This window comes from Myotis nattereri, assembly GCF_964212035.1.
Source record: "Myotis nattereri genome assembly, chromosome: 1".
Classification (NCBI taxonomy): Eukaryota; Metazoa; Chordata; class Mammalia; order Chiroptera; family Vespertilionidae; genus Myotis; species Myotis nattereri.
Window position 1 is genome coordinate 149,522,730 of NC_138075.1, and position 20,715 is coordinate 149,543,444.

At 41.0% G+C, this 20,715-nt stretch overlaps 1 protein-coding gene across 1 annotated transcript; it reads right to left on the reverse strand.

The window, feature by feature from the left end:
* Positions 1–11,553: 11,553 nt before the first annotated feature.
* Positions 11,554–13,570, reverse strand: LOC308531293 (nuclear respiratory factor 1-like; the record flags this gene model as incomplete). Its single annotated transcript, XM_081108248.1, is given in 4 exon segments — positions 11,554–11,605; positions 11,607–11,677; positions 11,680–13,038; positions 13,559–13,570. Coding segments are annotated over 4 exon segments (1,494 nt in total).
* Between the last annotated feature and the right edge of the window lie 7,145 nt (positions 13,571–20,715).

Below are 20,715 nucleotides of genomic sequence, written 5' to 3' on the forward strand. Positions count from 1 at the left end.
TGGGACACAGGTGTTCCGCCCTGCCCCAGCCACTCCAGGCCTCTGGGCAGTGCGTGAAGGCAGAAAAGCAGTTCCGGCCAGAGCAAAGGCGGTGCCGGAAGCCAGAGGAAGGAAGGCCTATTCTTGCACAAATCTTCTTTCATTGGGCCTCTAGTTTTAAATAAAGTTTTATGAGCACATTCTAATGCAGCGGTTCTCAACCTGTGGGTCACGACTCCTTTGGCGGTCAAACGACTCTTTCACAGGGGTCGCCTAAGACCATGCTGCATATCAGATATTTACATTATGATTCATAACAGTAGCAACATTACAGTTATGAAGTAGCAACGAAAATAGTTTTATGGTTGGGTCACAACATGAGGAACTGTATTTAAAGGGCCAGAAGGTTGAGAACCACTGTTCTAATGGCTTCTATGAAGACATTTCAATATCAAGATTACATAAGTAAAACATTCATTCAACAACAAGAATCATATCTAATATTAAATCTTAAATGTTCTCCTCATGTACACAGTTTGGAATTGGTGTATTCTAAGTGTGTAACTCTTTTTAAAAATGTGAAGACTACAGCTGCTCCCAACCTCAGCTCCTCAAAAACAAATCTGACACAAGGTTGTAAAGAATCATAGAACCTCTTGTTTGGAAAGATCATTAAAGAGAATTAAATCCAACTACCTCTAATGATTGAGCCACCCTTATAACGGGTTGTCCAGGCATTGTGCAAACCCCTCACTATTCCTATCTGACCATAGGAAATTCATCTTTATATTTAGACAAAAATCCTTCCACTATAGTCTCATCTAGGGGATATGTCCATTTTCGGGAAGATGTTGAATACACTTTCTTCCAGGAAAGCCCTGAGATAGTTGAAGATCATTCCCAGCCATTCCCCTGAGCTTTTCTTTCTCTTAAGTCATCACAGGTCTGTCAACTCTTCCTATATGGAATGATTTTAAAGCCCTTGTCCTCCTGGTTCATTCCTCAAGAAGAAGTATAATTTGACATATTCTTTTCTGTAAGATTTTTATTGATTTTTAGAGAGAGGAAAGGAGAAGGAGAGAGAGAGAGAGAGAGAGAGAGAGAGAAACATCAATGTGAGATGGAGACATCTATCAACTACCTCCTACATGCCCCCTACTGGGGATCAAGTCTGCAACCAGGGCATGTGGCCTCACCAGGAATCCAACCGGCAACCTTTGATACACAGGACAACGCCCAGCCAACTGAGCCACACAGGCCAGGGCTGACATATTCTTCAAAGTGTGATACCAGGACTGAATACAGTCCTCTAGAAGTGTCCTTGACAGAGCTGGGTGGAGCCATCTAATACCTCTCATGTAGTAGGTATTAGATTTTGATTAATTTATCTTAGTTTAATTAGATTCATTTTAATCAACACTGGGGAAGTGAAGAGTAGTACACCAGAAGCTCATTGCTTGCTAATGAGATGTGCAAGTTTTCTATTCTTATGTTCTTTTCTCCATCTGTGTTATTCCCACAAAGAAAACTGCTATCAGAAATAGACTCCCTAGAAAACTGAATGTATCAAGAAATAAATATCACTTAGAAATACAAATATATTTTTCTTATGCTGAGCTATTAAGCTTTACAAAGAGTTATTATAGGACTTGATGTATTACATAAGGAAACTATAATAAAACTTTCTCATTTCTTTTGTATAGAAAAAGTCAATGTTTACTAAATATTTACATGTAAAATATAATTCATGAAATGGAAGGAGTTAGGCTGATTCATGACTATATCAATACCATTAAAGTAAGCTGAAAGATAACTTAGAATATCTCTGATTTATGATTTTAAAAGATCAAAACCAACCAACCTGTTCATTTTGTGTCTTATTTATCAGTGACAGCATAAATTTAGCCCAAGAAGAATCTTATTTTAAGCCTATAAAGTCAATAAAATTATATATATGTATATATATGTAATATATACATATGTAATGTATATATATGTATATATATATGTATATATATATATACACACAGATAGATAATATGATTACAAATGTATGGATGATTGAATATACAAGTCAGAATATATGCATATATATATACAAATCATAATATATGCATATATATGTATGTATGTGTGTATATATATATAAAACCTCCCTGTAATATTTTAGAAATAAGCTCTAATGCAAGCAAACAAAACACAAAATCCTATATAATAAAAAGCCTAAAATGCTAAGTGTCTGGGTGTCCGTTCAACTAATCAAAGCGTAATATGGTCCCTCCCTGGCTGGCCAACCTCCTGTGTCCCTCCCTGGCCCCAATTGTGCACTGGTGGGGTCCCTCAGCCTGGCTTACGCCCTCTCGCAATCTGGGACCCCTCAGGGGATATCAGAGAGCCAGTTTGGGCCTGATGGAGGAACGACCAGTCACTATGATGCACACTGACCACCAGGGGACAGACACTCAATGCAGAAGCTACCCTCTGGTGGTCAGTGTGCTTTCATGGAGGGAGCGCCGCTCAGCCAGAAGCCAGGCTCATGGCTGGTGAACACAGCAGCGGTGGCAGGAGCCTCTCCCACCTACACAGCAGCGTTAAGGATGTCCAACTACCGAGGGCTCCCAGACTGCAAGAGGGTGCAGGCCAAGCTAAGGGACTCCCCTGAATGCGCACCAGGTCTCTAGTATAAAATGAAAGACATGGTCCACTTCCATCTTTTCTTCTCCCTAAATACTTCACATTCTAGAATTCCAGAGTATTTTCTCTTACTGCATTTAAATCATAAATTTACTATTATTAAAAACAATCTCTATATTAATATCTACTAGAGGCCTGGTGCACGAAATTTGTGCACTGGCAGGGGTGTCCCTCAACCCAGCCTGCACCGTCTCCAATCTAGGATCCCTCTCACAATCCAGGACTGCTGGCTCCCAACCACTTGCCTGCCTGCCTGCCTTTATGATTGCCCCTAAGCGCTTCTGCCTGCCAGCCTGATCATCCCCTAACCATTCCCCTGCCAGCCTGATCGATGCCTAACTGCTCCCCTGCTGGCCTGGTAGCCACCAACTGCTCTCCCCTGCCAGCCTGGTCACCCCTAACTGCCCTCCCCTGCCGGCCTGGTCACCCCCTAACTGCCCTCCCCTGCAGGCCTGGTCCCCCCCATTGCCCTCCCCTGCCAACCTGGTCTCCCCAACTGCCCTCCCCTGCATGCCTGGTTACCCCTAACTGCCCTCCCCTGCAGGCCTGGTCCCCTCTAACTGCCCTCCCCTGCCAACCTAGCCCCCCCACAACTGTTCTCCTCTACTTGTCTGGTCATCCCTAACTGCCCTCCCCTCCTGGCCAATCTTGTGGCGGTCATCTTTTGACCACATGGTGGTGGCCATCTTGTGCCCACATGGGAGTGGCCATCTTGTGCGAGGGCATGATGGTCAATTTGCATATTACCTCTTTATCATATAGGATAGTTTTTTCAAGGTGTGCTTGAAAATTCAATGTCTGATGATGAGAGCATTGATGAAGCTGGAATTATTTGACCAAGAGTTCAATAGCAGAAAGAACTCCATTGCCTTCTGACATCTGTGAAATAAACAGATTTCTGGGCCTCCACCCCTGGTGATACAGGGACCGCATGGACAGTACTGCAAAGGAGAAAGGTAGGGAATGAAGGGAACAGCACCACAGCACACTCTCTGAGGAACAGAGTTCCCTGAATAACCAACTCTGCCACAGAAATGGGGGCTCTGCTGCCCATGAGATGCGTAAGGACTAAAATAGAGAATGAACAAATATCATGTTTTCTACAGTCTGATGACACCTTGTAAACACATGTTTTTAAACAAGTAGAACAAAGTTGCTGTGAATTCTGCAGTGATTGTGTGAAATTACTTCATCAGTAACCAGAATCCAGCTCAAATTCATGAGACCTGCTCGAGCCAAAGCTGTAAATCTGAGACCTATGTGGAATGTCAATAATTTGAGACATTTTGAAAAACACAAGACTATAACATGAGGGCAAAAATAAGACTTCTCAGTGAAAGTGATGATATAATTTTAATTTCACATATCTAAATGATCTTTTCTCAATGAATAGCTAGAATTGAACATATTTCACTAAGTTTAATTTAAACACTGAATTTTAAACCATGGGAGGGAAATGATTTTTCATAAGTTAATGTTGAAACAATGATTTTTGTATACTACTGAGACTAATAATTTAACCAATTGTGGCATTTTCAGCAACTTAATCTGGCATCCATATTTAATTTAAAATTCCTATACTTGACTACAGTAAAATGATGACATTTAGTCCATGTATGTTATAGATATTTCTTTATTACTCTTGAAAAAAATCACATTTTTATGTGCACGAATCTAATGTCTAGAAGCAAAAGAGGAAAGTATAAAATAAATTTTAAAAGTAGTAGGTTTTTTTGTCTACAAAAATATAAACACATAGATGTGTCCATTTCGTCACATTTTTGTAGACAAAACAGATAAATATTCATTTTAGTACAATTTTAAATCAATTTATTTTAAAATATTAAAATTTTATTGCACTGCCACTTAAAAACAATATGTTCCTCTTCAATGTTAAACTCAGTTATTGGTTATCGGAGAAGAGATATTTAGAGACTACAATACTATTATTATCATCATAACAGAAGCTAGCACCCTTTTTTAGTGCTGATTATGTTCACAGCACTGTACTAGGTGCTTTACAAACAGATAAGTGAATCCTCACAAGTAAGGCTGTGTATATTTTATTAAGTACTTTTTCAGATAAGAAAACTAAGCTAAGATGCTACATTCTCTGCCCAGAGCAGCAAATCTGTCTGACACAAAACTGATGCTCACTCTTGCCTCCCTGTCTTTAAGACACCAGTTTTAAAAAGCCAGACTCTGTGTTCTAACAATCATATTGATAGGTGTTGTCCTAAGAACTTGAATTTAATTTTTACAATTCTATATTCTTTATTCATAGTGCACAACTTAAAGCTAGAAACACATCATACTTATATTTTTATAGAATAACATTTTATTGATATGAACAATACTAAATGAAATTTAATAATATAAAATGTAATCAAACATTAATAGTTTTAGTATATTTTAGTGCTATTCTACATCATTATATTCAAAATGGAGAATTAACTTATATAATAGGAGCCAAACTTTAAGGACAGTTAATGAGCAAAAGAAGAAAGAAAATATTGGGGGTTTTTTAAGTTTAAAAAAATGTTGAAACAATTTCTCAGAAGTAAAAATATCCTGAACTATCATTCATTATTTTCTAAGAATATACTTTATATTTAGGGAACAAACACATGAAAGATAAGAAAGAGTTCCTATTAACCAATATTCTAGTTTTCTCACTTTTCCAAGTGAAGTAATAATAAATACATGAATGCAAGTAGTTTAAAAATGGCATAAATCTAGAGCAAAGCATTATTATGCTCTAATGTTGAATAAAACTAATTGAGAGAGCAGAGATGCATTTAGCCATGTATTTGTTTTTTCACAGTTATTGAAAAACAACGTTTTTTAACTTTTAAGATTAATTTAAGTAAACATTACTCTTTAAAAGTCAAGTTTTTATTTTCCCTGTGTTGAGAACATTTAACTATTATCTCATACTTTTGTGTGTGTGTATATAAACACACATTTTATACAAAATGATACTTGTGAAATTAACATTTTCTCCCTGAAATTGCACTCAGTGAGGTTAAACATTTTTGGTAGCAATCAGAATTGGCCTGGCCCTACAGGAAGCAGTTGGAAAGATCTTGAGGCCCGTATTTGGAAAGGCTTTTAGTCTGAAATGTCCCTCTCCAGGAAAGGGTGGCTGGCCACTTACAATTGCCACTAGGTGGAAGTCAAGGCACTCCCGCAGCCAGGCCCTTGCTGCAGGCCCAAGGCTGGCCTTACCAACATTTCAGCCAAAGCCCTAGGGTGGAAAGGAGGGTCCATGTCAGACTCAGTGCCATGTGCAGGCCCCGTGCCCTCTCAGATGCCCACAAAGATGCTGACAGCTGCATGGAACATTAAGCTACCACCTCTCTGAATACTGAACCTCAGCCAGGAATGTAAAAGAAAAGAGTGAGCATCTTATAACCACAGCCAAGCTCGTGATGGTCTGATCACTCCAAAGCCTGGAGATGGTTCTGAAGACGATCCACACAATCAAGTTTTGCAGATAAGCTTTCCCTTTTTAATCTTTTCTGCCAACGTATCTCAACAGCTCAACAGCTCTTGCTGTTGCTCCTTGTTCTAATTGGCCTTACTCATACTTCAAATATCAGTGGTTTGCTCAAGAGCACCCAAATTTATATGTCTACCCAAACAAAGTTAAGACACCGTATCCAGGAGCTAGGCACTGTGGAGGGCCACTTACTGCATTTATCTGAGGGAAGCCAATCGTTGTGAATTCCTGTGCAGAACACAGACTTCAGATAGCACACCCAGCCATACCATGAGAAGGGGCAAACTTGGCAGATCGACCACAGTTACCATCAGAATCATGACTCACATAGTCAAGGTAGGGGCTGCCTACTCCAGATTGAAAGCTTAAGGCACAATAATCAAAGTACCGTTCATTCAGCTTCATGAAGAAATAAAGGGAATTACTTAATAATCACTAAGATGATAGCACTGAATTAATTCTATCTAAGTAATTGATAACTTGAACATAATTGTATGTACACGCTAAAATGACATTTCAGTTATAGTGAGGCTCCAACATAAATTTCCAATTATCTCCTGAAGAAAGAATTGATGAAAATCTTAACAAAATTGACCAAAAGTTTTCTGGGCATTCTGTCTTTCTTATCTCCTTGCACTGCCCATGTTCCTTGACCTCTTCTCTGTACTTCAATTCTTTTCGTATCATCAGAAAGCACCAAAAAAGTGCTTATCTCTTATATTAGAACCATCAACTAACTCTCTGTTTATGAAGTTCATCAATGGCATTTCTAGTACAATTACTATCAATGGATTCCTACTGCGGCTTGTTCCCTGTATTATGACCAAATTCCAACTTTGTGCATTAGTTCACCAGTTTTGAGACATTATAGAGCTTAATCCACCGAGGTTAAATCACTGTATAATGTCCCCCAAAGGACATCACTAAATTGTGGTGACAGTGTCAAATTGTTTCTTTCTAGCTGCTGAACTAAAGGATGTAGTAATTCCATTGTATTTTTGCCAGAAACCAATTCCAGCATGTCATAATTTCAAGAGTTTCATCAAAAGGTTAATGAGACTTGGGGACTCCACAGGGTTGAGTCACACATGTAATCACCTGTTGGGAATGGCTGAAGGCATTTCCCCAAACCTGAATAGGAAACTGATTGTGGCTGCCAGACAGCTAAAAGGCATCCTAATCTACATGTTATTGCCTCCTACTGGCCAAACACCTGAACAGCCGTAGGCTAATTCCCCCATTCTGACAATGGACTCTGTACGAATCCCTGACCCTTTGTGGTGTATATCTCTGCCTCACCTCAGGACAAGTTGTGTTAATGCTTTTCAAAAGCAAATGCTTTTCAAAATTATATCTTGTTTCCGGTCTCTGGTATTAGTCTCTGGATTCCTATTTAACATCTACGCACAGCCTTCTCCAGATTTCTAAACCCTTCTTGATGCTGGGACAAGAACCCCGGCATATTTTGACTCATCTCTGCTCTAGAGAAGCTGTCAAAGTCTGCTGCAATAGAGTGAATGGTATGCTCCATGGTCCCCATGGACAGCAAAAACCAAGAATCACATCTAGCCATTCATTGTTCTATCATGAAATGCTGCACACAACCCAAGTATGCTACATTACATAAGCATCTACTTCACTAGCCAGTGGCACACTGCTGCCCATCCTGGTCATGTGTACCAAGGAGCTACTGAAAGAGGTCACATTCCAGGCTAATGCATCCATGGAGTTAGTGTTCCATGGAATATACATAGAACCCAAGGTACAATGGCAAAGGGCTGGCTGATAAGAGAGAAGCTGGCAAGCACACCTCCAAGTAGTAGCCCCAATCCCTAACTCTCTTACTTCTCTTTGGTATTACTTACCTTGTAGTGATGTACAAATGGGTTACAGGGTGACCATTCTAACTACTTATTCATTTCTATCAATTACAGCTTTATTATTTTAAATATTTGATATTAAAAAGTCTGGTTAGATTCTATATTTAGAATGTAATATTTACATTATTATAAGATATTTTAACTTTACATCTGTCACTGAAATAAAATTAAAAGATTTTAGACTCTTAGATAATAATTTTAACTGGCATAAATTTTTAAATGGAAAAAAACTTTTTAAAAGCATTGTCTGATATGTATGCAGATAATTTCTCATCAGTGTCATAGTTTAAAAGTCTTACCAAAATTTTTTCAAAAGATTTTATATATCTTAATGAAATTAAGTATTGAATTTTATGCAAATTAAATCGTGATTTTTTTTCCCATACTACTGTATGTTTTATTTTTCTCATCATAAATTTCATAAAGATTATCCCTGTGTGCACTGAAACATTATCAAGATTTGATAGAGGATGAGAAACCCTGGCTTAAATAAAGTTTTTATATATATCAAAAGTATCCTCAGACTGTTGTGCACCATCTATTGCTTTAAGTTTTGTAAAGGCAAGTTATGTGCCTACTTCATCGTTATAGCCTCATTTCTTTGGTGACCAGCCCCATAAATGTGTGCTAAAAGAATGAGTAAATTATAAAGATAAAAAAGGACAGTAACTTTCATTCAAAAATAAAAAATTTAAACTTCAGCAACGTTGTTATTAATAGGAGAAACTTTCAGAATCTGTTAGGGGAATTCTTTTTATCTTCTAAGGAACACTTAGAATAAGAATCCACATTAATTGATGAGGAAGAAGGATTCTGAGCAAAGAGCAATGGTTATGGGTAATGTCAGCTCTGATCTTTCAGATGTCTCCTTACCTTGTCCTCCTATCTAACTCCCAACTTTCTCTCTTTCCTAGCCTGATCCCTAAAAAATGACTCGAAAATTTTCCTCTTTAAAATAAAAATAAATTTAATTAACTCTTTTTAATATGTGAGTCCTTAAAATATTTTTTCCAAAATCAGTGGCCACCTATAAAGAAAGGTTTTCTCCTCTTATTACAATGTTTCTCACAAAGGTTTCTACCCTTCTTCAGTGGCATTGCCCACTTGGTCACCTTCTTTGCTGAATTTTCACAAGTCAAAATATGTTCCTATATTTATAAATCATAGTAGGTAAAATAAAAAGAGACCAAAAAATCAGAAAATATTTACCAAGTGGTTAGGGCAAGAGTCATAGCAAAGCATCCAGTTAATAACGTATCACTAAATATGTTTACCAAACTTCCTGGTATGCCTACCACCTTCACCACAAGCAATCAAAATCAGAAATTGAAGCACCCTTAGGTATTTTCTAAGTAGCATCCACCCAGAAGTAAAAGCTAGATGTCAGGAAAATGTGATTTTGATATCAGGTAAAGTTTTCTACAGGAATAAAAGAAAAGCAATTAACAAATACACAAGGGAGCAGAAGTGGGAAAATGAATTGGCTTTGAATTTAAGGGCAAAGTCATTTACCATCCCACCCACTCACATGCACCATATTTAAATAGTTGGAATGTTTCATTTATTACATGATTAATTAGTACTCTGCCTAAAATCTATGGCCCACTGTATCTCATAGCAGTATGTTGATGTAAGAAATGTCCAAACCTGTAAGAGTTTTTATAAAATTTAGTTGAGCCAAATTGATGACAATACCAAGAAGCAAGATCTCAAATACTCCAGAGAAGGACAGTTTTGTAGTTTCTTTTATACATTTGGAATTAAGGAGCGGGGAGGGAGGAATGTTACCAAGGTTACATGAAGATGGTAGAAAGCAAGGCAGGGTGGGGATTAAATGACAGAATATTTAACAAGATTATGTGCTCTGTTGAGGGTGGTTATACTTCCCAGGGGTCTGAAAAAGGCATTTTAAAGGTGTGTTAACCTAGATGCACAAAAACAATGGACAGGGCTTGTTTAAGGCAAAGATAAACCCTTTAATTTTTTTAACTTTGGATAATCCTATATAATAAAAGCCTAATATGCCAAGTGTGCAACTATTTGTTTGACCAGTCGCTATGATGTGCACAGACCACCCAGGGGACAGATGCTTTGATCACTAGGTTAGCTTGCTGCTGGGGTCCGGCAGATCGGCACTGGGCAAGACGGTCTGGACACATCCTGGAGCCCTCCCACTGTCCCTCCCCGGCCCTGATGGCGCACCGGTGGGGTCCTTTGGCCTGGCCTGCGCCCTCTCACAATCCGGGACCCCTGGAGTGATGTCAGAAAGCCAGTTTTGGCCCGATCCCTGCAAACCAGGCTGGGGGACCCCACTGGTGCATGAATCTGTGCATCAGGCCTCTAGTTTTATATAAAACAAGCAAACACAAGAATCTGAAACTTTTCTCCAAGGCTGAGCAAGACATGAATTATCTTTTAATGTCACGTTAAAAAAGCAAACATTAAATACTTTTTCACACAGAGGGGGCCCAGAAGAGCGGGAAGAGTTGTCCCTGTACTCAAGGAGTGGAGATTTGGCCTGTCAAAAAGTCAGGTGAATTTAGCCACTGGATACTCAGGACTTGCAGCTGAGAAATCCTAGACTTGAAGAGTTACAGAGAAGCCCAGACCCAGGGACACCATGGGAGGCAGCTGTGCGGGGCCTGGGCCCACCTTAATTTCATACAGATAATTCCATGTAGGTTTCATATATATACTAGAGGCCTGGTGGGTGCACAGATTTGTGCGCCAGTAGGGTCTCTCAGCCTGGTCTGGGCCTTCTCATAATCCAAGAGCCCTCAGGGGATGTAGTAGTGAGAGAAGCGGCAGGCAGCCAGGGAGGAGCCTGGGCCAGGCACTGAGCCACTCCTGCTCAGCCCAGCCCCACTGCGCCTGCCGTTCGTAGCACTGCCGTGGAGGCGGGAGAGGCTGGTGCAGCCACAGCTGCGCTTGCCAGCTGTGAGCTCTTGCCAGCCGTGAGCCTGGTGTCTGGCACCCATCTGTCAGCTGAGCTGTGCTTCCACTGTGGGAGTGTACTCCTGCATTGAGCATCTGCCCCCTGGTGGTCAGTGTGCGTCATAGCTACCAGCTGGTTGGCTGGCCATCCAGTTGCTTAGGCTTTTATACATATAGATGAATATATACGTACACATATATACTTTATTTATATGTAAATGTTTATATCCATCTGTACACATGTACATATATTCACATTCGCACATACACACACATAAGTATACACACATGTTTTCGCAGAAAGAAGTCTTGCCACAGTTTGGCTTTTTAGGGACAGTGAAACTAACCATGCAGTATCTTATTCCACCAATCCCAGAAAATCAAGAGTGGTGCTTTAAAAAATGCAATTTCAACATTCACTGCCTTTCTTCCTTTTTTAAAAAAGTATTAACGATACTTTTCTTCCAAAGTTGAGGGACTTAACTCCATTTGATTGCACCTCTGCAAGGTATAAAAATGCCTGAAGTAGACTAGAAAACGATGCCATGATGACATGGCTGCATGTCACTGTCCCAACGTCATCATTTCCACAGACTGGCAGTCTATGGTGACTGCTACCCGCTGTCCTGGTGTCCCCAGGGGCCATGGCCACCTGCACCAGCCTGTTGCCTTGGGTGAGGCTGGTTACCCAAAGGATTGCAGGTCCACAGTTCGGTACACGCTCACAGGGATCTGGACCAGTCCGTTAGCATCTTGGACTCCAGCAAGTGCTGCAATGGCTGCTGCGGTTTCCCCAGACAGGACGATGTGTCCCCCACTTTGCAAGGTGGCTTTGGCCAATGTGGCGACAGCTTCACTGTTGCGCGCCATGGTGACAGTAGCTCCCTGTTGCATCTCTTGAGAAGCTGCCCCTGCCTGTGTGGCCTCTGAAGCTTGCGCCCTCTGGATGGTCATCTCACCTCCTTGTAACGTGGTCCAGTTTTGTCCCACCTCTTCATCTGCCACAGCAGAATAATTCACTTGGTCAACAGTGACTGTGGTTGGCAATTCTGAAGCATCAGCCAATGTTGCTACTGTTGCCCCTGTGCCAACCTGGATAAGTGAGACAGTGCCATCGGGGTTACTGAAGGTCTGGACTACGGTCTCTGATGGAACAAGATGGGCTATACTCTGTGTGGTTGCAGCCTCTGCTTGTGTTTGCTGATCTTCAAAAGCGCATAAAAGGTCCTCCCGCCCGAGCTGTTTATAACAGTTTGTAACTATGGACCGGAGTGCTTGGGTCCATGAAACCCTCTGCTTTTGCTCTTCCGTGCGGACATCCCTCCGGACATTGGCCCACGGGATGTCTTCCGGCCACCAGGTGGGCTTGCAGCTTTCTTTGCCCCAGCCTGGTTTTCCCCGACCAGTGGCGTGCTTGAGCATCTCTGGGATGAATGCCCGCAGCTGGGCCTGGGTCATTTGATTCACAGAGACTGGAATCCCGTCGCTGGTGAGAGGTGGCAGCTCCGAGTTACCCTCCTGCGGCCCCGGGGCGCGTTGGGCCAGGGCGGACTCCAGGTCCCCCAGGATCGCGCTCTGGTGTTTACGCACCACCTGCTCCAACGGTGCTGCCCCAAATACCTTAAAGGCCGGTTTGGGTTGGGAGGGTGAGATGCAGAGCAAAACAGCTTGCTGCCCCACTCGAGTAGTATACTCATCTAATGTGGCTCGAAGTTTGCGAAGCATGCGTGTTTGCTGTCTCTTCCGGATGGATGGATTCCGCTCAAACACGTGAGGCCGTTTCCGTTTCTGCCCTGTGGCCACAGCAGCGGCGGCAGCCATTCCCACAGGCCCTGCAGCAGCCAGATGGGCTGTTACCTCGTCAGCGGCTGCAGAGCTGAGTATGTCAGAGTCACCATAAGAGGGGTCCTCTGGAGACGGAGGCGAGTCTTCATCAGCATTCCACTTACTGTGCTCCGTGTAGGTGTCCACAGGGACCTGCTCTACTTGTTGGACCCCCGCGCGGGCTTGGGTGGTAGCCATGTGTTCGGTTTGGGTCACTCCGTAGATCTACTCCGAGCGGCTGCGCTGCTGTGAGCCTAATGCCGTGGAGGTCCAAAGATAAACCTTTTAATAAACAAGTTATATGCCTGGGGCATGACGAGCCACCCACCCACCATAATCTGCTCAGATAGGGATTTAGGATCAAATTACTCTCTAAGTTACTTTTAGTTAGATTTATTATAGAGCCCCTTTTTTACCCACCAAGTGGATAAAATGGTATGCCTCCTTAGGGAAAATCAAGGTAGATTTAGCAAAGCAAAATCTACCATAATCAAGTATACATATCTATGTGGTTAATCTGTTTTTAATTGAACTCCATTGTTGTCATATATTTAGTTTAAAAATGAGAATAGGTACAAACACCATGATTGTTTACAACACAAATTGTTTACAAAACAGCGTGCAGTTTTATAAGATCCACTGGCAAGACTTAAAGCTAAAGTGTTTAATTTTCAGACTTATTACTTTCTTACACTTTGGTTCATGATTTCTTTGCTTTCTGAATGTCACAAATCCAGCTATTTACCTCATGCAACATGGCAGCTGAATGGACATACCATTAAGTTTTTATTAAAAAGAGATTCTTTCTTGTTTCTATTTATTTCTCCACTAAACAAAAGGCGATTTCACACTTACCTTTTGATTACTGAAGGAATTCTTTAGTATTTTATTGAAAAAAGTAGGCTGCAATTTCTTTTCATGCACAAGTCTATTTTTATCTTTCTCCCACATAAAAGGTATATCACAAGAAAAAAAAAAAACACCCTAATTTATTTTTGAGGGATTACTAATGTTGAAAATGTTAACATAAGAACTTCCAAACCTGTGGAGAATTTTTGTAAGCATTACTTGAGTCTATTTGAGCCAAACAGATGACACGCCTGGAAGCAAGATTTCAAATGCTCCAGAGAAAGACAGTTTTACCGTTTTCTTTTGTGCATTTGGAATTAAGGAGAGAACTAAGGAAGATTACAAAAAAGTGAGAGAAAGCACAGCAGGGAACAGGAAGGGGGAGGGGTTTCTATGATTACATCAAGCATGTCAAACTTGCAGCCCACAGGCCACATGAGGCCCACAACAAATATTTTTGTGGCCCAGCCAATATAATGGTATGTAAAAAATGAAAAAAACGTTTCAATAAAAATTTCATAACTTGAGAGAACCAAGATGGCGGCATAGGTTAACGCCGGAGTTTGCTGCTTTGAACAACTACTTCAAAAGTGAAACTAAAAGACGGAACGGACATCACCCAGAACCACTGGAACGCTGGCTGAGTGGAAGTCCTACAACTAGGAGGAAAGAGAAACGCATACGGACACTCAGAGGAGGCGCAGTGCTGAAGTCAAATTCTGAGGTGCGGAGAGCGCGGAGCGGGCTGGCGCAGCGGAGGGCGTGGTGGGCGTTTTCAATCGGGAGGGAGTCGCAGACTCTGAGCTCCAGATACAGGCGAGTCTTTAGGGACCCAGACTCAAACGGGAGAAGCGGGACTGCCTGGCTTCGGTCAGAGCGAGTGCAGCTTTCTCTCCGAGCTTTGCAGCAGGTGCTGGGACTCAGAGAGGCAGAGCCCCTGGGGACAGGACTGAGAGCCGCCATAACTGCTCTCTCCGGCCCACCCTGTTGATCCTGTGCGACCCGCCCCGCCCAAGCCCTGCACAGAGGCATTTGCCGGATAGCCTCAGGCAAACGCCAGATTAGCACCTCCCTAGAGGACAGAAGTTCTCTCACTGCTGACACAGCTGATTCTCATAGCCACTTGGCCTGGAGGTCAAACCCTCCCTGGAATTAGCTACAACAATCAAGATTTAACTATAAGACCACGAACAAAGACCACTAGGGGGTGCACCAAGGGAGCATAACAAAATGCGGAGACAAAGAAACAGGACAAAATTGTCAATGGAAGATCTAGAGTTCAGAACCACACTTGTAAGGTCTCTCAAGAACTGTTTAGAAGCCGCCGATAAACTTAATGAGATCTACAAGAAAACTAATGAGACCCTCGATGTTATATTGGGGAATCAACTAGAAATTAAGCATACACTGACTGAAATAAAGAATATTATACAGACTCCCGACAGCAGAACAGAGGAGCGCAAGAATCAAGTCAATGATTTGAAATGCGAGGAAGCAAAAAACACCCAACCGGAAAAGCAAAATGAAAAAAGAATCCAAAAATGCGAGGATAGTGTAAGGAGCCTCTGGGACAGCTTCAGGCGTACCAACATCAGAATTATAGGGGTGCCAGAAGATGAGAGAGAGCAAGATATTGAAAACCTATTTGAAGAAATAATGACAGAAAACTTCCCTCACCTGGTGAAAGAAATGGACTTACAGGTCCAAGAAGCGCGGAGAACCCCAAACAAAAGGAATCCAAAGAGGACCACACCAAGACACATCATAATTAAAATGCCAAGAGCAAAAGATAAAGAGAGAATCTTAAAAACAGCAAGAGAAAGAAACTCAGTTACCTACAAGGGAATACCCATACGACTGTCAGCTGATTTCTCAACAGAAACTTTGCAGGCCAGAAGGGAGTGGCAAGAAATATTCAAAGTGATGAATACCAAGAACCTACAACCAAGATTACTTTATCCAGCAAAGCTATCATTCAGAATTGAAGGTCAGATAAAGAGCTTCACAGATAAGGAAAAGCTAAAGGAGTTCATCACCACCAAACCAGGATTATATGAAATGCTGAAAGGTATCCTTTAAGAAGAGGAAGAGGAAGAAAAAGGTAAAGATACAAATTATGAACAACAAATATGCATCTATCAACAAGTGAATCTAAGAATCAAGTGAATAAATAATCTGATGAACAGAATGAACTGGTGATTATAATAGAATCAGGGACATAGAAAGGGAATGGACTGACTATTCTTGGGGGGGGAAGGGGTGTGGGAGATGCGGGAAGAGACTGGACAAAAATCGTGCACCTATGGATGAGGACAGTGGGTGGGGAGTGAGGGCGGATGGTGGGGCGGGAACTGGGAGGAGGGGAGTTATGGGGGGGAAAAAGAGGAACAAATGTAATAATCTGAACAATAAAGATTTAATTAAAAAAAGAAAAAAGAAAAATATAAAAAAAAAATTTCATAACTTAAGTTTTACAATATCCTGTTATACATAATCCTATATAATAAAAGGCTAATATGCAAATCAACCAAACAGCAGAACTACCAGTCACTATAAGGCAGATGCTCAGTGCAGGAGCTGCTCCTGGTGGTCAATGCGCTCCCACAGGGGTAACGTCGCTCAGCCAGAAGCCGAGCTCATGGAAGGCAAGTGAAGCAGCAGTGGCTGGATCCTCTCCTACCCCCACAGCAGCGCTAAGGATGTCTGACTGATGGCTTAGGCGCACTCCCCCGGGACATCCCCTGAGGGCTCCCAGACTGTGAGAGGGTGCAGGCCGGGCTGAGGGACCCCCTACCCCAAGTGCATGAATTTTGTGTACTGGGCCTCTAGTCTATAATAATAAAAGGGCAATATGTTAATTAGACCAGATGTCTTCCAGACATCATTCCGGACGTCCTTCCTGACAAAACAGGGGCCAGAGGGAAGCCAGCCAGGTCCTGGGTGCCTGCGGGCAGCCTGGGGAAGCCAGCCCGGGTCCCAGGTGCCTGCCAGCAGCAAGAGGAGGGAAGCTTGGGTCGCGGGTGCTGGAGGAAAGCAGGTGCTGGCAGCCAGGGGAAGGAAGGCCTACTCTTGCATGAATTTTCATGCATCAGGCCTCTAGTTATTAATAACGAACTACAACATTCACTAATGACTGATTACTATAATCGTGTTGCATTCATTTCCCTTACATGCCTTACGCACAGGTGCACCATTTCTCTCCACTAATACTAACAGCAAATATTTTAGCAGCTGATTGCCATGTCATTAGTCTTGAACTGACTTGTTTGGTGTGTGCAACAGGAAATATTTTGCTTTTGGAGAACAAGAAAGATAGGTTTATTTGCATTGCGCTTATTAATTTGTGTCTGGTAAATTAATGTTCAAGAAAAAATATTGATTTTTATTAAAATGTTCTATTATTTTATGTTAACGATTACTCATTTATTTCAGCCCTTTGTATTCAGCATATCTCTATCTAAATAAACCTACGTTTCTATGAAAATTGAAGCTTTGGGGTTTTTTTGTGGCGTACATAAACTTAAACCTTGTTTATTTGGCCCATGTTAGCCTTTGAGTTTGACATGCTTGGATTATCAGATGATTATGCCTTAAAGGGGTCTGAACAGATAATGACTCTGGAATTTCAAAGGTGTGTTCATCTAGATGCCCAAGAACAACCTAAATGTCCTTATTTAAAAAAAAAAAAAAATAGCTAATTTATCTACCATTTTCTCCAACAGCTTATAAGATTCCCAAAAAAAAGAAAAAAATAATGATATGTGCAGAAAACAGTTACCCTTGGCCATTCTCAAATAGCTTGGAAATATAGCTAAAATCAAGAAAGATCAGCACTATTTACATGATAAGTCTAATAAATGTGATATTAAAGGTAAAAAAAAAAGCCTAAGACTTAAAAGTGTAGGCAAACATATTACTCCTTTTAATTTCTCATCCTAAAATAACATGCAGTTACCTGATGACTCCAGCTCAGTGACTAGTTTATTCATTTTTAAAATTCCCCAAATTCCTATTTATTTTGCTAAATTTCACTGGCTGTGTATTTGTGTAACATTATAATACAACACAGGCTGCTAGAGCAGGAAGGCTTTCAGAACTGACTGTTAAACGTATGTGTCGGGCAAATCGATGTCTCTGATACTGAATATGCTGGAGGTCTTAAGAGATTTGCTCAAGGTCACAGCTAACTTAGTGACCAAAGCAGGACTGGTCCAGCCTCGGAAGTACTGGCTCAGTGGCAAGTGCTCCTTCATTCCTGCTGCTTAGTTAGCTTGGGAGAGTTGGGGAAGAGAGTTGTCAATTGTCGTAGCTCTACTACTGAGGACAAATGTTGCATCACTTAATCAGAATGCAGTCCTTCATTGAGAAAAATCTCAAAGTGACATCTAGCAAAATACCCAGTCTCTATGGAGAAATTTAATTAAACTTTATACCAGCACAAATATTGTGAGGGAAAACAACTCAACTCCTCTGACATTTTTGCAAGTAGATTTAGTGGAATCCATTCTGTTTACTTTTACTGACATTTGTTTTTCAGTCAATTATCCCACATGGTTATTTTTTTTTCCTTTCCTAATTTATTGCTAGCAATTTAGCCATAAGAATAAATACAAGTAATTTCTTTGGTACAAACACCAGAGCTAAGATTAATGAGAGTTGAAGAAAATAAACACTCATTTACCTCCCCATTTCTATTCCTCATAGTTCTGGTTTACTTATAAATCAGACCATTGGCAACACCAGAATCCAACTAGGAAGGATTTAATCTCAAATGCATCAGAGGTTTCTCCACATATAACCCTTGTTAACATAAAAACATTCAAACCTGTAAAGAATTTTTGTGAGTTTATTTGGGCCAAACTGTCTACAATTGCTGGGAAGCAGAACCTCAACGAATTGAGATAATGCTCTGGAAAATGGCAGGTTACATCTATATTTATATAGATGTAACTAGAGGCCCAGTGCACAAAAGTCGTGCATGGGTAGGGTCCGTAGGCCTGGCCAGCGATCAGGGCTGATCTGTGGGACAACTGGCACCCCCATTGGCACCCGCTTGTCTGGCCTGGAGCCTGTGGGCTGGGGGCAGCTCCTACATTGAGTGTCTGCCTCCTGGTGGTCAGTGCACATCACAGCAGCTGGTCATTCTGCCGTTCAATTGATTTGCATATTAGGATTTTATTATAACTAGTAGCCCGGTGTATTAAATTTGTGCACATTAAAAGGGAATTAATTGCCCTAACTGGTTTGGTTCAGTGGATAGAGCATCGGCCTGCGGACTCAAGGGTCCCAGGTTCGATTCCGGTCAAGGGCATGTACCTTGGTTGTGGGCACATCCCCAGTGGGGAGTGTGCAGGAGGCAACTGATCGATGTTTCTCTCTCATCAATGTTTCTAACTCTCTATCCCTCTCCCTTCCTCTCTGTAAAAAATCAATAAAATATATTTTTTTAAAAAGGGAGTTAATTAACAGAGATATTTAAATATTACTATTTGCCCTTCCTCTATAATAGAAGTGTGAGAGATGAAAGGAAATTAGTAAAATATATATGAAAATAATATATAAATTTATTAATAAGTAAACAGTAACAAAAGGATATAACAACAACAGAGGCATGATATAAAAACAACAAAAACATGATATGAAAACAACAAAAACATAATATGAAAACAACAGAAACATGATATAAAAACAACAGTGATACAAACAATGACTGATAAAGTGATTAAACTTATTCTAATATCTCCCTGTACACCACATTAAGAGTGAAAACACTTTCAGAGTGCTTGACTAATTTCCCTTGTGATGAAGTATTTAGAACTTTAACTGTAACGTCACATGCTCTACAAACTCGTGAGAAAGCAACATATAACTGACCATATGCGAAAATGGGTTCAGGTAGGAATATGCCTACTTTGTCTAGAGTTTGTCCTTGTGATTTATTAATAGTCATCACAAATGCTGGCATCACAGGAAACCATTGTCGAATCAATTTAAATGGGGGGCCAGTGTCAGATGGGGACAAATTAATTCTTGGAATCAGAACAGCCTCTCCCTCTGCAGATCCTGTTAATACTTCAGCTTCGATAATGTTAGGTCATAATCTTTTGATAATAAATCTGGTACCATTACAAAGACCCCATTTACTATTGAGATTTCTCAATAGCAGGATGATTGAACCCACTTTCAATTTTAATTTATGACACGTCATTCCCGAAGGAGTAATACTATTAAGAAATTCAATGGGAAAATTTTCCTTTCCAGCATCATGTGTGGAATCAATGGAATCATCACTCAAATAAGTGTGAAAATCTCATCAAGTATATTGAAGTTTTCTTCATTTAATTTTTGAACATGCTCATTTTTTGGACAAAGAATTGCACATTTAGATATATTTTTAATATTATCTATAGCAGTGGTTCTCAACCTTGGCTGCACATTAGAATCACCTGGGAATCTTTTTAAAATCCTGATTCCTGGGCCTCATCCTCCAGAAATTGTTTCTTTGTTATGGGGTGGGGCCACAACATTAATAACAAAAAACAGAATTTCCGGAGGATGAGGCCCAAAAATCAGGATTTTAAAAAGATTCCCAGGTGATTCTAATGTGCAGCCAAGGTTGAAAACCACTGATCTATAGATATAGTATTTTCATCGCTTCTCGGCCTTTTGGCTAAGATCAAGTGTAGTATCTGTTCTTATCAGTTTAATATAGATATAGTATTTTCAAAGGTAGCTTCAATAATAGATCCATTACAAATCATTTCACTTCCACGCTCTGCTCTGAGGGCGGGTTCCTGCCTGAAACCTCACCCTGAGGGCAGGTTCCTGCCTGAAACCTCACTCTCCAGGAAACAGCTGGGGGAGGGCGCAGCCGTTTCCAAGACGACCCCTGCAGGACTGACTTCCTTCCAGTTGGTCGCAGTTCTGGCCATGATGTTACATCCAGGGTTTTTATATAAGTAGACTAGAGGCCCAATGCATGAAATTCTTACAAGAGTAGGCCTTCCTTTCCCGGGCTGCTTGCACCAGCTTCCCTCCAGCTACCGGCAAGCA